The sequence below is a fragment of the Corvus brachyrhynchos genome, unplaced genomic scaffold, assembly GCF_000691975.1.
Source record: "Corvus brachyrhynchos isolate BGI_N302 unplaced genomic scaffold, ASM69197v1 scaffold70, whole genome shotgun sequence".
In the NCBI taxonomy this organism is placed as follows: Eukaryota; Metazoa; Chordata; class Aves; order Passeriformes; family Corvidae; genus Corvus; species Corvus brachyrhynchos.
In genome coordinates, this window is record NW_008236217.1 from 3,788,106 (window position 1) to 3,805,503 (window position 17,398).

Sequence of the window (17,398 nt, forward strand, 5' to 3'; positions counted from 1 at the left end):
ATTTCTTGTGTCTTCTGGCACAAAAAAGAGAAGCTTAATACATTTGAAATATCAATGTATTAATATAAAAAAAATCATGCCTAGATTAACTATATTAACAATTAATATATCCCTGTTTATCTATGTGACCACTACTAATTAAAGGTCATTCGATAAGTGATCTAATGAGTAAACTGGAAAATCAGAACCAACACAAAGACAAAAGCCTTGAAATATTAAATGTTGTATGCACCCATCCCTTGCATTCTGTCTTGTCCTTGCCTGTGTAACTTTCAGGTTTGTGATTGTATCTGATCACCAAATCAAGTCCTTCATCTCCAAAGGAATGGTAAACAGTAGTCACAAATATCATCACTGATGACAGTCTTTTGGTGATGCTTATTTGCAAGATACAATTTTGGTATCAAATATGAACACCCAGTGCAGAATACAACATTGTGTGACTGAAATTCTGCACTCAGAACAGTTCTTTGCCCCAAACAGTTCTTTGCCTATCTCCCTATTTCACAGAATCACACAGAATCACAGAATATGCCCAGCTGGATCATTGAGTCCAACTCCTGGCCCTGCCCAGCCCCATCCCCAAGAGTCACACCACTTGCCTGAGAGCATTGTCCAAACTCTTCTTGAGCACTGTCAGGCTTGGTGCTGTATATTTGTATTTGTAGTTTTTAGAGATATGGGAGTCAGTAGTTGCAATTGCTGCAGCTGATGTCCTGCCTGTGCTCCAATTTCAGGCGTTGTGAGTTTTAAGCTGTGCACTGCCATAGCTGCTACCCAGGCGATGAGCAGCACCCAGTACAGGATCTGGGTCAGTAACTGGTTTTGATTCCTTACCTGAACAAATATTCCAGACTGTAAGGTTGAGGGGTTTTAATACACTAAAGATGTATTTTCCCAGTTGGCACAAGCAAAACCAAACATTAGGCCTTATTTTTGTAGTAAGATTAAATAAATTTAGGCTGGCAAGCACTCAGACAGAATACCCTACCAGCTACCCCTGTCTTTTAGAGACACCTCTTCAACTCATCATGTGTTGTCTCAATGCCATACTTTTAGGTAAAAACTGTAGGCTAAACTTAATGCCTGCTCACCAACGTAGCGCTCCAAAAGCAGTACAAGCCAGAAAGCTCTACGAGTATCAGTGTCAAGAATGTGAGCTCCCGTGCTCAACAAATGAGCTCCCGTGCTCTGAACCAGCTCCACACTTGTGGTGAGCACTGTTGAAGCACATCGTACCCATTAGCCTGGCTACGGGTGAGAAAGGTCTGGGTGTCAGCTGCAAGGTCTAGGAAAGCAAGGAACACAAGGTCCTAATTCTGTAGGGATACACAAAGACACTTGGCTGGTTTGTAGCCATTTTCAGTTTTTCCAGCAGTTTTCAGCCCACAGGCTGTATCTATTGTTTTGACACCATCCAATTACTGTAGTAGTTTCAGCCAAACTTCCTGACCCCCTGTGCTGTCAGGGTCTTAAAGCTGTCATGGAGCAGCAAGGGGGGCCTGCTCCACAGGGGAAGGCAAGCCAGCAGTGAAAGGGCAATGTAGGGCAGTGACCTGAGTGACGGGGGTGCAGTCCCACTGTACCTGAAGAACAGCAGAGCACATCTGATGGCGGTAACCAGGTTCACACAACAGTCCTGTCATCACTGGACAAATCCATGGGGATGGGGGATGTCCATGTCAAATGAGCAAGTCAAATCATTAAGGCAAAGGCAGAATTGGACAGGCTGGGCACAGGATTAATTCCTGCAAAGTAGATCAGGCAAGCACCAGGGGCAAGGACCTGGGCTTAAATGCAGCTCTTGAGTCAAGGGTCTCATGACACTCCCAGGAGACTTCCCACAGCTCTCTCACACAGGTCTTCCTCATGACCAGCTGGATCCAAGGTCACCTAGCTGCAGGTAGTCAAACCCCTTTGAGGACCAGGAGGAGAGCCTGGCAATGCCTTCAGGATGCAGGCATGGAGCTGTCGGTCACCTCTGCACCAGGGATACCAGGAAACACTGGTGCTTGTATACTCACCATCACTGAGCCCAGTCCTGAGCAACCTCAGCTGTTCTGAATAACCTACACTGAGGAGCTTACCAGGTCATCAGTGTGTGCCCAAAAAAAACCTCATGGCATTCCTACACTCTCAAGCATGATATGCCTGTATGGCATAAACATACCAAGGTTTCCGCTTATTTACTGGGCTGACCATGCTTCTATAGAAGCAAAAGATACTCTAAGAAAGAGGCTCTGCTCCACAGAGGAATATCCCATCAAACTTGCTAGTGAAGGAGCATATACTAGCCTGTCTCCCAGTTTAGCTGCCAAAGGGGAGTCACTGTTTAAATGTGAACATGTAAACCTTTGATCTTCCTCCCCAGCATTTAAATAAAGACCACCTTTGCAAAATTATACCATATGTTGGAGTATCCTTATAATTTTGCTCAGACAGCATGGCACAAAAAGATCTGTAGAGCTTTAGCACTGCTGTTCCCCTCCATCTCAGCACAGCACTTGCTAAGATAGCAGAGCAATTAAAATTGTAGTCTCCTGTTTAATGAAAGAGGCGTAAACTATATGTTTTGATACCTGCAGTGCCACAGCATCCTAAGATTAACTCATTGTTTCAGTGTTTTCTTCAGTCCACATTCAGATTCCCAGTGTGACGGTGTCAGAAATGAGCAAAGTAATTTAAGAGGAAGGATACATAAAGAGGAAAGTTGATAGATGTGTTCAGTCACTCTCTCTCCCAATGACCACGTAACAATTTCTGCTGAGTCACTGTTGACTAAGTTACTGATGTTACAGAATGTTCTCTGGATCCCTTTCCAGAAGGGGAACACATAAAGCTAATAAATCAATCCACAATTTCAGTGAACGTTTGATGAAAGGCAGCTACCCAGTGCACAGGCTAGAGAGCACTGAGCAGTACAGCTGAACAATAATGCTTTTCTTCACAAACATATGTTGCTTCACTTCAAATCCACGTCTGCTTTTACTCTGTTCTGGAACAATTCCAAACAACCCTGTAGTCCACATACTAAGGAAACCCTATTAAACTGGAACCTTTATGGTCATGTTCTCCTATATGATTTCCTTCTAGAGTCCATAAACTTTGTGGTACTTTGTGAACAATTCAAAGTTCAGTGAGACAGGAAAGTAGCACCTCTATGTTTCAACTTCATGCTTCTGCTTTCCCTCTACTATTCCTGGTGGGAAAAAAAAAATCTTTTGGCTTGGAAATAATAATAATAAGCAGCTTCTGCTTATGGACTAACATTAGGAAGAAAAACAACCTCACAAAGATGCTATCAATGCTTCAGTAGTCAGGGTAATTATTACCAATAATTCATACCACAGCTAGCACAGCAAAACTCCCACTCTAACTGTATTTAACTTTGTTTATTGAGGACAACAGACATCTTTCCTCATATCAAAGCCTGAAGAGGGAATTACCAACAAATTTTGGCACACAATCACATTCTTTTAAAATACACTATTAGACATCATGAGATCCCTGAAACCAGAGAACTTTCCATAAAATTCAGATCACATTATTTCAAAAGGTTTGGAGGGCAGGGTTGAAAATTATAGTAAAAAAATTGATAGTGCAATTACAGTCAGTGGCAAATGATTGAAAAAGGAAGCAGGAATACCCCTATCATGACAGTACATTTCCTGAAATGCAAATCAAGACACCATGTTGTGTAAAAATGGTCTCTGTTCAAACTTTTAATAGAACTAGAAATTCTTACTGCTTATTTATTAAGTTGGATTGTTGCTATATACAGAGTATGAAAAAATATATTTATTAGGTTACAAACAGAAAAATACATGGGAGGAAATTGAGTATGGAGTTATGTATGTCTGACAATGCTATTCACTTTGACATAACATGGATACCAAACAGGAATGAAGTTCCACTGACAGTTGACTAAAAGGAGTTACCTGCACAAGGCCTAAGAAACAATAAAAGAATAATCACAAAATCACAGAATGGGTCAGATTGGAAGGGATGACCCCACAGGGGGTCATCTGGTCCAACCTCCCTGTTCAGTCATGGTCATCCTAGAGCACCTGGCACAGGATTGTATCCAGATGGTTCTTGAACATCTCCAGCGAGGGAGACTCCACAACCTCTCCGGACAATCTGTTCCAATGCTCGGTCACCTGCACAGTGAAGAACTTCTTCCTCATATCCAGATGGAACTTCCCATGTATCAGTTTCTGCCCATTGCTTCTTGTCCTATTGCTTGGCAGCACTGAGAAGAGCCTGGCTCCTCTCTTGACACCCCCTTGATTTTATAACTAAACAAATACATATATGACTGATACCAAATCACAGAGTGAAACATATCAATTTTTAAGAAATAATTTTGAAGGTAAGTGTTTAAATTAGATTTCTGGACAGAAAATAAATATTGAGTTCTCATATGTATTCTTCATTATAGAAGCAGAGCATGATAGATTCTTTCTCTCCTCAGTTGAAAAAGGTATAAAAAGTTGCTTAACTAAAAGTATCAAATGTAAAAGCAATTTCTGTCCTTTGTAAGAAAGTGTTACATTTTACAAGAAGCTCATATTGTTTCACTGGCAGATGATGCTTACATCAGTGATGTCATGCTCCAAACTTTTCAGGGTTCCAGGTATAACAATGGTATAACCCTTAAGATATAGATATAATCCACAATCAAGACACAAACCACAATACAGCATAGACATGACACATTATTCATGGTGAGGAAAGTCTTGGAATATAAACAACTATTACAAAAATATGCAAAAAGTATAGTTTAAGTCTTAAATTTACACTCAGGAATATCTCACAATGTTATAAAAAACAGTTCAGACTTTCCTTTGTCAAGTGGACAAAACAATGTAGCCATACTGGGATGCTACTGTGCCTCAGGTACCAGTAACTTAAGTTTTAGTGATTCTGGTCTCCTAACAAGCTTAGACCTAACATGATAAGTGATTAACAAGCTGAACAGCCTCAGCTTTGTGTGATTTCCTCCACAGTCATACAGTTCAGTTACTCTGCAAAGTTCATAAAAACAGGCTTTCATAAACAAAAACTATCTCAGTGGCAACTATTCCGCCATCTCAGTTTGCCACTTGTAGACATGAATTCTTTACCGAGGAGGAAGGTGATATCTCCTCCAGTATGGATGTCCTGATCCTCTACCTGGAGAGAGTGAGAGAGGAATTAAATACATTCAATGAGCATAGAAGCAGCAAAACAAGGGCTTATTAAGATAGCCTGCAAGAAAAGTTACATTTATATATATCCTAAAAAAGTGCATGTCCCTGTCCAGTTGGTGTGTAATTATGGGTAGCATTCTGAGATGTTGGAGGATAAAGTCTGTGGTAGCTCTTCTTAAAACTCTTGGGTGACTGTAGCTTTTAAACCTAGTCCAATTAATGGGTTGGGATAGTGATTCTCATCTGTGGCTGGTAGGTCTGACTGTATGAATTCAGGAAAGGAAAATACGCTGTTTAGAACCAGACATAAGCTATATTTACAAATATTGTCATACTGGTTTAAATGTGCCCGTGCACAATACTGCTTTAGTTAGAGAGTCCTATTAGCAAAGCAGTGCTCACTGTGTAAATTAAATCTTTTTCAGCACTGAAGTTCTACCAGGTCCCATCTGCATTACAGTTCTACCAAAATCCTATTAATCAGAAACATGCTTGAACGCAACACCAATGTGGAAGACTTGACTAAGTATCCTGCAAATGAGAGGCTGCTTGTATTATCAGCAGTTATGTGTTTTACAGTGTGCTAAGACTGAAGTGAATGTACCCTTTTGATGCAAATTCATTCTGTGAAGAAATGGATACTTAACAGTGATCTCCATACTTCTTAATGCTCTGTTTATTTTTAGGTTCTTATAGAATGAGTTAACATTGTGATGGAAAACAATGGTGGTCTTAACTTCTAATTAATGAAGTTTGTCTACCAATAGGGTATATGGGCTGTGGTGTGGTGGTGCAGCCACAAACCCAAAATCCATAAATTATCAAACAAGAAATATTAAAAGAAAATCTACCTTCCTGTGAGGCTTAGATGTCCTGCTCTGAGTAACATGGATGTGCTCTTATCCATTTGTAACACACAGCCAAGAAATTTATGGAGAGAAGTTAAATGAAAAAAATCAAACAAAAAAAATCCCCAACCCTCCCAAAACGCAAAAACCCCCACAGCTGAATTACCTACACTCAAAATAAAGCTAGAGGATGAGCTGCTTATTACAGCAGCTGGGTGGTTACTATTGACCATATAATGAAGGATGCCTAAGTCCAGTTCTTGTTCTGCCCGAGGGGATCCAAGCCATCCTCTCAGAGAAATACCAGCGCTTCTCAGCTTGATGCTTTCTTGGTGGAGACACTCTCTCCTCCACTGCTGGAGTTGAGACATTGTCACAGAATTCTTAAACATTAACTGATAAGAGAGAGCAAAGGCTGCCTAATCATTATGTACACTCCTGACACAGAAGATATGGGTCCCATGGTTACTGTTCCATTACTTTTCACTGCATTTAATCCAATGATTTATATACAATATGCAACAGCAGGAGCCATAACAGTGTACCATGGAAAGGTACCTAGAGGATGGGATAGACAGATATCAGTAATATTACTAGGAAGGTTTATCACATAAGATACCATGAACAGAAAATGGCTACTTTTTTGTTCTTTTTTCTCTCTCTTTGGTGAGACACACATATAGCAGAGACGACAGCTACACAGAGAAGCAACCCAAATACCTGTGCTAATATTAGCAAACTTAGGAAAAGAGTTTTGTCAAAATGAGTCATGTTGGCAGATCAGTTTAAAAGGAGCTCTAAAACATTGCAGGGCTCTTTTATAAGGACAGATGTATTTTCCCAATAAACCTGTTTTACTTATTTTTTTACACAGGCAATTTAACTGCAGTTATGGGATCATGTTTTAAGAGTGTCCTGAGGGTAAGAAATAGGGCTAGTGTAGAAGAAGCCAAGATATTTAAATAATGCTACTGAAAGACATTTATAACACAGCAGCACAGTTACTGTGGAATGTACTTTGTGGAATACACCTAACTGTAAGATCTCTGGAGCTGGTCAGAGATGATCTGGCCCGTGAATACCAGGTTTCTTCAGATGGTCAAGAATTGCTAACAATGACCAGATTTGGTTTTGCTTATGGTCAGCATAAATAGTCTACATTTTAGCTTTATATTTTAGATACAGGATCGAAGAATATTATTTGTGAATCAAATAATATTATCTTACTCTCAAGCTTTCAACAGTGGCAGCTGAAGCACATTAAAGACTTCACTACACCTATTTATTATTTATTTTTCCTAAACACATTCATCAATCATCTTTGAAAATCTCACCTGGAAACATGAAAGAAATTCAGGCTCTGCAGTCTTAATAAAATAATTGGTGTTTCTTAGACACTTCTCTTCCTTTTGCTTATTTTCTTTAATCTATGTGTATGTGCTTCAACTCACAGTAACTAGGAAGTAAAACTGATTTAAGTCAGCTCAACAGTGTTATCCACAGTGGCATTTCACTGAAATGTCTGTTCTTTTCAAGAAGTGAGACTGGTGAATGACTTAAGATTAATGCCAAGGCAAGACAGAACTTGCATTTGTATCAGTTAGCCAGTGACCTGGAAGCAGAGACCCTGCTCTAGAAAACCACTTAAGAATGTGTTTAACTTTATTCGTATGCTTGAGCGTTTTGTTGAAGTATGAACGAAGATCTGCAGCTAAAGACTTCAGACACATTTCTGTGCAGCTGTGCCAATTTGTTTTAGAACTATTACAATTTCAAACACAGTTCAGCTGAGACCAAGCATGAAAATTATAAATACCACATGAAAGTTGTTTTCCCAGAACACTGTGAGTAGAAGATGACTGCAGATTACAACGCTACACTCCACCTCACCCTGCAGAGTTAGTTTTTGCAAATGGCAGTGCACAACTGTATAACTGATGCAAGTTTTGTTGCTGACTGCTGTAGGCACAGGGTAACTGCACACATAAAAATGAACTGCAGATAGATACAGAGCTGTTATATTGTTGATAGGGACAATTCCAAACCCACAAACATGTACCCATTTTTTACCTTGTGACTGTGGATGTCTCTGTGTGAACCCCCTCATCTGGTTATGATATGGAGAAACAAAATGACTTCGGTGTGGTTGTTGGAACCTGGGATTAAAATCTCTTTGTTCTCTTCCTGAAAAACAGTATTCACTAATCAACTCTGACAGTATGTAAGATTAAATGAAGAAAAAGAGAGACAGTGTATTCTTTTTCAGGAAACAGTATTTCTTAGTTTTGTGCCAAAATACTCATGCACAATTATGATCTTTCCAAACTAAAGTCAGCCTAACAAGCATGGTTCTTGTCCTCATTTCCATCTATGCACATTATGATTACAAGCTGTTAACAAGTGTATTTAGAAACCAGATCAAAATTTTATGACACAGATTTGGAGACTGCATTCATTAAAACAAACAGAAATCTCTGTCCAAATTGGAATCACAAATCATAATTAAAATGGTTAAATATAGCTCTCAAGGAAAAGCAGATGCTACCAAGGTCTGGTATTATAAATCACCCACAGATATCCTTAATTTTGAGTGTCCAGCATGAGCATGTTGTAGAGCCACGTCAGAAGTATTGCTGCCACATAATGCAAAGTACTGAACTAGCAGAAAATCATTCTGTCTGTTGTAATTTGCTCAAGGAATCCTGAAAGGGTAATTTTTATCCTAACAGCCATTATAACTGATCAGGTTTTAAGCAAGTAATAAATACAATATGAGCATAAACACTGAGATTCAGTGTAAATTATTTCAAAATCTCAAAAGCCTCAGTATTCAGGCTGGTCTGTGATTGATGTTAAAAACCTTTCAGATGTTTTTTCCCCTGAAAGTCAGGCAGATCAGGTAGGGAAAACAAATGCCTTTAGAGAACTGAGCCATAAAATTGGGGGGAAAAAGCAAGATCTTAAAACAAAAAAGCACAATTCTACAAATTGCCCAAAAGCTCTCTTCTATTTTGAAATATGTCAGTGAGGCCAATAAGAAGTATTTCATCTTCAGTACCTTACTCATACCTTCAACTATCAGTGTTAAAATAGCTCCCCTGAGGGAATGAAAGAAAAAAGCTCTGAGTCATTTAATTTCTCCTATAAAAGTAACTTTAGTCACTGAATAAATAGTGATGTTTCTGTCAATGAATGATACTTATTGCATATATCTCACTAATCACGTAGTTAGATGCAAATATTATTCTATGTAAACTCGGGTAATCAAATTCACATAAATTGCTAAAAAGGGAAATATTTCTTAGATCTCTTCATTTGCTTCTTGGAGAAAGAACTTACAATTTACTTAGCTTGATGGGCTGCCTGTGTAATTGCTGCTGCTGTTGAAGGGTAATTTACCTCATTGATATATTAACTTTATTGAGAAAATTCACAGAATGCCAACCTGTGTTAAATCCATTCCCTCTTGGTCTGCTCTGTATCGTTCTGTTCCTTGCCATGCAAACCTTGCAAATGAGAGACTTCAGATTTTGGAAGGGTGTATACAAAGACTCCTGCAAAAAACACAGTTAAAAATCAATGACTCTTCTGCTCTTCTTTCTTCAGGTGTAGCACAAATTAAACACACACACAACTACAAGACTTGTGCATGCATCAAGGTGGTTCACACTTGTACAGGAAATAAAGTTTAAACATTTAATATTAAATGTGGATACTTGGAGGGATGAGTAGGGGTGCAGAAGAAATGTCTTCCCCTTTCTCAGTGAAGTTTTTTTCCTTCTCTGCTCACATCTGTAAGTCCCTTGCTGTCCTGTTCTATCACCTTGCACCGTAGATATATTTAACTAGACTTCCATCAGCAATACCTCAGGCAGAGGTGGTTAAAGCCTCCAGATAAGGACTGATGAACTCATAGAAAACACACCAGTTAAAATCAGTCTCTTAACTTAACCCAACAGTAATACATCTGCTCCAACTCCTGACTGATAAAACATAACTAAATCTAAAAAGAAACAGGGGAATTAAATTCAAGTGTATACCTTGTGGTGTGATTAAAAATTCTACTGTCAAAAGGACAAGCTGAAGCTATTTAAGGATACAATATTGAGAGATATCACACATCCTTAACTTTCTCTGATTTCTGTGAGCTTTGAAAAAGTGACAGATCTTATTTTTTCTTTTTTTCCTGATTGGTACCAGGCATGTGGGATTTAGTACACAATGAAGAGAATGAGGAAAAGAGAGATTTTAGAACAACAGCATAATTTGTGATGTTCATAAAATTGAACTGATTTTTACAGGATGACAATTCCTTTTTTAGGAGCAGGAAGGAGAGAAGAAGATGACAGGATAAGCTAAAAAATCTAATAGGTAGCAAGACTGCAGTAACTAGAGAGGTTTCTTAAATTAGAGGTAGAGTCTGACTCCCTGAACCCTGCTGAGAACTTTCCTATTAGATTTTTTAACAAATGTCTTTATAGACATTTAAATAAAATCCACAGATTTTTAAAAAATTTTGTTTCACCACACCAACTGGGTCCAGCCTGTAAAGAATCCCCTCTAATGGGAAAAACCTTTCATTTTATTCTTGGGGGAATAAATTCAGAATGTATGAAGGTCAGATCAGAATGTATGAAGCAAGATCAGAAAAGAACAAAACATCATTTATGCCGACCCCATGATGTAATTTGGTTTTAATTTTAAAAAATTGATCATGAACACACTCGTTAGTGAGAAGCACAGTAAAGAGGCTAATAAAGTGATAATATCATTGCCTCACTTCTTTATGAGACTATTATAGCCAATTTTCTGTGTGGATAAGCAAACTAATATGATTACAGTTTTGAAAAACAGAGAACTAGCATAATATGAGCTTAGCATATTTTTTTTTAAAAAACAAGATGGCTCTATTTTTATTCTTATCAGAAGCTGTCCATTTTTCATCTTTAGCAGCTGTTAGGCTACAAAGAGCTGAGCTACTCAAAAATTTGCCCACAAAAATATCAACTGTATTTAATGTACACATTTTCTTCTTTTGGTATAAAAACCTGTAGGAAGCAAACCCTAAAACTTCTGCTATACATGTAAATATTTAACCAGGACTGTATTTCCACTGCAGTTTTCAGAAACCTATTAACTGTATTTAAGCCTATCATATTCAAAACAACACTGATTCTGAGATTGCCTCGAGTCCCTGAAGTAATGCAACTGTCCAGAAAATAGAGAAGGGACCCTAGGAGTTAGGAGACAAGCACTGAACAACCAAAGGAGTAACTTTTTCTTGTTATTTTTCTTTTCCATAACACAACATCCCATGTAGAATAACTTTTTTCTGAATACAATGCTGTCACTATCACCAGATTAGATTTATGGTGCTCAAGGTTAGATTGTTAACAAACAAGTGCTGAAAGATCTTGGCTTCCAGCAGTACATTAAGCTCTGCCAGGAACTAAGCACCATTTTTATTTATTAAAGTTGAATTTATAATAATAGGAAAAACCAATCACATATACTTGTTGCATTGCCAGTGTTCCCAGCTAAACTGGCATCTCTTGGCAATTCTCCCCAAAACAGATTCTTGCCTCAAACTGATAAGCTGGAAAGCTATTTTATTAGTCTGGGTACATATCTCTGCCATATATGTACCATAAAATTGTACCTAAAAAAGAAAAAGGTATTTAAACTACTCTAAAAGTTCACATAGCTAGAGTATTTTTCCCCATAACAGAACAGTTTATCTGGGGTTTGTTTAAAACAGAGCATCAGGCTTTTAAAAACCTAGATATTTCAGTTGACCAAGCATATTTCTAACTCTGTTCTAGGAAAGTATGATCTTTTTTCATCTTCGTTATAAAACAGAGTAAAATAGAACTCTAAGATTAACACACAAAGATTTTAAAATGTTAGCTAAAACATAACACATTAAGAAATATCTATATCAATTAATATAACTGTTGTACAGATTTAAATACGTATTGTAAAAGTTATCCACTAACCTGAATTCTACTCAAATGGAAAACAAGTATCAATTTCACACAGATCCGGATACTTTTACATTTTCCCATTTATTTTTTAAGCCCTCTATTGTTTTGCAAAAGTCCTGCATGAAATTCCTGGATGAACCATTAGCCCAATCTAAATCTACTGAAATCAAGAGACCAATTAATAGGAACCACAGGATTTGGAGAGAGGTTATGGTCCTAATCATACAATTGAATACATATGGAAAGGATTATTCTCCTCCTTCATGCTAAAAACATGTTCATTCCACCCACCCACAAGAGTTGCACTCCTCACTCCAGACCAGCATGGTATGTAACTGGACACAAAATCACAGAAGAAAACCAGTTATACAAAAACAACTGGCATTGAATGCATGAGATTAAAACAAATCAAAACTGAAACCTTTTTTCTCTGTAATTACTTTACTTTAACTCAAGTGATACATTCAGTATCAGGTAAAAACATTTCAAAGGTAAGATTTTCAAAAATAATTAAATGATACAGGCTTTTCTGTTCCACATTGAAAAGAGACAAATTAATTGAAGGTCTTTAGAGCTACCTTCACAGATGGGTGCAGATCTACCCAAGCACCTCTCCACATATTCTGTGCTGGTGGGGCACGAGGCAGGTCTGGTTTGAGGCTTCACCAGTGCATCAATACAGCCTTGCAGCCAGTCTAGCAGACCCTGCCTCTGAGCCTGGCCATGATGCCACTCCAATGCACTGTGCTCAGCGGGACTCTGGTACCTCCCTGTCCAGACATGTTTGAAATCATACTGGTCTTTTGGTAACATAGCACAAAAATCTTATAAATCCCCAGATTTGCAAGATAAAGTGGGACTGAGAACTAAATAAGTACTTGGAACCACGGGAAGGTACTTGGTGAGATTCTAAAATAAATACCAGGATACATACCTTCTGATTTCCAGTTCCTCTTTGAATCTGACAAAACTTCATCTCAAAATTTAGGTTCCTTAATGCTTTTAAAAATATCACTCTTAAACATTTTAAAAATTGGGGTTACCCAGTATGTTTTTTTAAAGGTGCTCTTAATATGTTTCTTAAAATCTTATGGGAAAAGGTCTCATCAGTATCTCAGTACTAGAAAACTATTATGGGCATTTTCATTTTTGAAATTGACAACTATTTTCCTTATATTAGCTTCTGAGTGTGGGAACAAAAATAAAGGTAAAATTACAGCTTCCTTCATAGGATCAGCATTTCTACTTTTATTTTATTATTTTTTGTGGAGAGATTGAAAAAGAAATAAGAAAGAGAAGAAAAATACAAAGAAAGGGGAACAGTGTAAACATGAATATTAAAACAACAAACAAAACGGACAGGTACATTTTTACAAAGAATACAGAACTAGAAGGAAGTGATTACTCACATTGCCTTCCAAAAGCTCTTCCAGAGAGCAACCTTGGTGTGACTGCTGGTATTTTTCTTGAAAAAGTTTTCCATCAAACACTGCCCAAGGCATCAGATCATCCATTTTGAATGGAAAGCCGCAGGCACTGTTGGCCATGAGCAAAGTTGTAAGGCCACGGATCAGGACAGCGCCCAGATGTACAGCCCTGGAGTCCACTTGTGCAAGCTGTAAACACACACACACACAAAGGCAGGTCTTCACAAACCAGGAGTATGAGGAATCTTGCCATCACATATAAACATGCAAACAGCAGAGAAAATTATAAACTCTCCCGATGTTGTGACAATGATGGCCCCCTACTCCACAGCAGAATTTGTCTGAGGATTCTGTATCTAGTTTTATTCAATAAAGTGAAAGAAGTGAAGTTTAACAAATACAGCATCTCACTCAAGTTTTTAAGACAAATACATTCAAAATGTAAATGGAAAGACAAAATAAATGGCTATTCTCCATAGTATTTTTCAAGCATTAGCAGTTTGGCAGGAAAAAAATTCTGTTAGTGGAATGCAAAACATGAAGTGGGAGTACAAATTGATGTGTACAGTGATCCACTGACCCTCCAAAGTTTGCTTACCCCAGAAATGTTACAGAGTTTAGAGATCATTTAAATTGCAGGATTTGACAGAACGAAGTTTATTGTATCCAAGCTTTTATTTTAAACACTCTATAATTTCCTTTGACTGTAATCTGAAAGTCAAATTATTTCACTTCAACCTGGATGCCTCCAGAAGAAATACTGGAATCGTGTGACAACATTTAGAAAATGCAAAATGAGAAACTCAACAAGACAATTAAAACTCACAGCCAAAATAAACTACATGGGCGAATTTAACATCCTGTTGTGGCAGAGCAGAGCAAAATACAAAAACCTTGAATCCAGTATAGGGAAAACTGTGATTTTAAGTATTGTTTAAACTGTACAAAGCTCCTCAGTGGGCAATGCCTTTTCCAGTCTGTACCGAAGCAGTCTGTTAGATCAGGAGAGATTCGTAACAGTGTGGCCATCAATACTGTAATCTGTGGTAGCTGTTGTACCCTTACAGTATAAACTATACCAGAAATGGAATAGTATCCAAACCAGTCCAGAATAGAAAGGGCAAAAAGTGACTCAAATTGTCTTAGCTCTAGCACCTGGAGAGCTGCGAACTGTTTGTCTGAAATGCAATAGAAAGGGTTGACCATTATTACTACATCTTACATCTTGAAAGATCTCCAAAAGACTTAAAGGTACGGACATACACAATCAGTGCCCTATTTTTTAAAAAATGACAAGTAGTAGCAAAATCCATGAAATGTAGCACTATGAATCAGAATTTTTCCTTCCTAAGGTCCACATAACAAAATCAGGAAACCTTTGCTAGCAATAAAGAGCTACAAAGCTTCTTCCAAAAATGAAAATCACAAATCATTTGGAGAATAGAGCCAAATCCCGGTGAAGGAGTTAGGTTTTTTGCACTATAACGCAATGAGCTGAATTCTGTTGCATAATTTGACTAGGTGAAGCTGGCTTCTATGATGGGGTTGCCCCTAACCACAGACAAGGGGCAGCAGGGCTCTGTTAAGCTGACTTGAAGATACAAGGTGCATCTCCATGGGCTGTTTTCTTTACAGTGCAAAAGCAAAAGAGGACCTAGCTATGAAGATGCAGGCAGGGAGGTGCCAGGCAGGGAGGTTCAGAGCCCTCTGGGAAGAACTTTTGCTGTCTCTAGCGATTCCTGGAAAGGCATCAAGCTGGCCACCAGGGCACTGACCCAACATGACAGTCAGTAGTTGAAATTCAGCCAGTGCAGACAACTGGAGACAACCACTGACATCCAGACAAATACAGAAAACACAATGTAATTTCACAGAATTGTAGAATGGTTTGGGTTGAAAGGGACCTTAAAGTTCATCCAGTTTCAAGCCTCCTGCCATGGGCAGGGACACCTCCCACTAGAATTTGAGCAGTCATTTAGAAAATGAAAGGTCCATATTTTTCTGATCATGACACTTCATACTTGAGTAAGGAGACTCTCTTCTACCCTCCCTTTAAAAGAAATGTATTCTCAGTAGGGGATCAGGCCACTGAGTTTCAGGAAGTTATTGCCTCCAAATGTCAGCTACCATTTTGCCAGCTGAGACTAGTAACTACATGCACTCTCATAACTCTCTTGCTCTGGCAAGTAAAGCAGGAGTTTGCAAACTGTTTAACAATGCTGAAGGGTACTTGAAAGAGGAATGCAGTTCAAGAGAACCAGTAGTATTTGTACTAAAGTAAACTGCAAGACTGCACATAGTCACCATGTTACAGCTGAGAGATTCTTACATTGCATTTACTAGATTGTTTCTGCTCACCAGATCAAATCTTAAGACCTGCTAAGGAAGTGTGTCCACATCATTTACAACCTTAGCTGTGCTCTTTTGAATTACACTTGAGACATATTGATCAAAAAGATAAAATAATGTTGCTGGTGACAGGTTTCACAGGTAAAAAACTTCATTGTCTAGGGATATCAGTACAGAACTTTCCTAAAGCACTGTAGTATTGGGGGGATGGAGGGTGTGTGTGTGTTTGTGTGTAAGGGATATCAGGTAAGGCTTGGTGTTTTAATGGAAATTAGCATGAGCAAGACCAAGGCAAGAGCTATCAACAGTGATTTTTTTATTTTAATAGGACAGGAAATACATTAACTAAAGGGTAGTTTCTATTTTCCATGTCTGGCAATGAAAACCAAAGAAAATGAAAGCACAGTGAGTCTGTAACAATGACGCTGTGCACATGGCAAACCACAGAGCTGCCTTGCCATGGGAATGCTCACAACTGCTTGGTGTCTGCAATGTTAAGACGTCATGATGAGAAGTGGAAAATTCCAAAAGAAAAGAAGTCTTGTCTTGCAGGGCATCACACCCTAGAGATTACTTCCTTTCGGAAATTGTCTGTTCTTTTTACTATTTCTATAAACTCAGGCCCCCAGTGAACTGTGTGAGATACACCCCTGTGATCTCGCTGCTGCTACTCCTACCACCAGCTGATGACATTTGTGTGAGAGACACAGGGAATGTGTGAGAACTGCTCCTCCTGCACCAGCTGCCTGTGCTGTGCCCCTGCTGCTGCGCCTACCAATGGCAGGCTCCCTGAAAATCACAAATCATTTGGAGAATAGAGCCAAATCCCGGTGAAGGAGTTAGGTTTTTTGCACTATAACGCAATGAGCTGAATTCTGTTGCATAATTTGACTAGGTGAAGCTGGCTTCTATGATGGGGTTGCCCCTAACCACAGACAAGGGGCAGCAGGGCTCTGTTAAGCTGACTTGAAGATACAAGGTGCATCTCCATGGGCTGTTTTCTTTACAGTGCAAAAGCAAAAGAGGACCTAGCTATGAAGATGCAGGCAGGGAGGTGCCAGGCAGGGAGGTTCAGAGCCCTCTGGGAAGAACTTTTGCTGTCTCTAGCAATTCCTGGAAAGGCATCAAGCTGGCCACCAGGGCACTGACCCAACATGACAGTCAGTAGTTGAAATTCAGCCAGTGCAGACAACTGGAGACAACCACTGACATCCAGACAAATACAGAAAACACAATGTAATTTCACAGAATTGTAGAATGGTTTGGGTTGAAAGGGACCTTAAAGTTCATCCAGTTTCAAGCCTCCTGCCATGGGCAGGGACACCTCCCACTAGAATTTGAGCAGTCATTTAGAAAATGAAAGGTCCATATTTTTCTGATCATGACACTTCATACTTGAGTAAGGAGACTCTCTTCTACCCTCCCTTTAAAAGAAATGTATTCTCAGTAGGGGATCAGGCCACTGAGTTTCAGGAAGTTATTGCCTCCAAATGTCAGCTACCATTTTGCCAGCTGAGACTAGTAACTACATGCACTCTCATAACTCTCTTGCTCTGGCAAGTAAAGCAGGAGTTTGCAAACTGTTTAACAATGCTGAA

At 38.8% G+C, this 17,398-nt stretch overlaps 1 protein-coding gene across 1 annotated transcript in view; it reads right to left on the reverse strand.

The window, feature by feature from the left end:
• Window positions 1-3,377: 3,377 nt before the first annotated feature.
• Window positions 3,378-17,398, reverse strand: part of FAM120B (family with sequence similarity 120B) — a 51,147-nt gene continuing 37,126 nt past the window's right edge. Inside the window, exons 6-9 of the mRNA XM_008643306.2 lie at window positions 13,434-13,640; window positions 9,486-9,594; window positions 8,111-8,224; window positions 3,378-5,175 (exon numbers count right to left, since the gene is read on the reverse strand). Coding sequence (XP_008641528.1) covers window positions 5,123-5,175; window positions 8,111-8,224; window positions 9,486-9,594; window positions 13,434-13,640 — 483 coding nt within the window. The 3' untranslated portion in view covers window positions 3,378-5,122. The remainder of the gene's footprint in view (window positions 5,176-8,110; window positions 8,225-9,485; window positions 9,595-13,433; window positions 13,641-17,398) is intronic.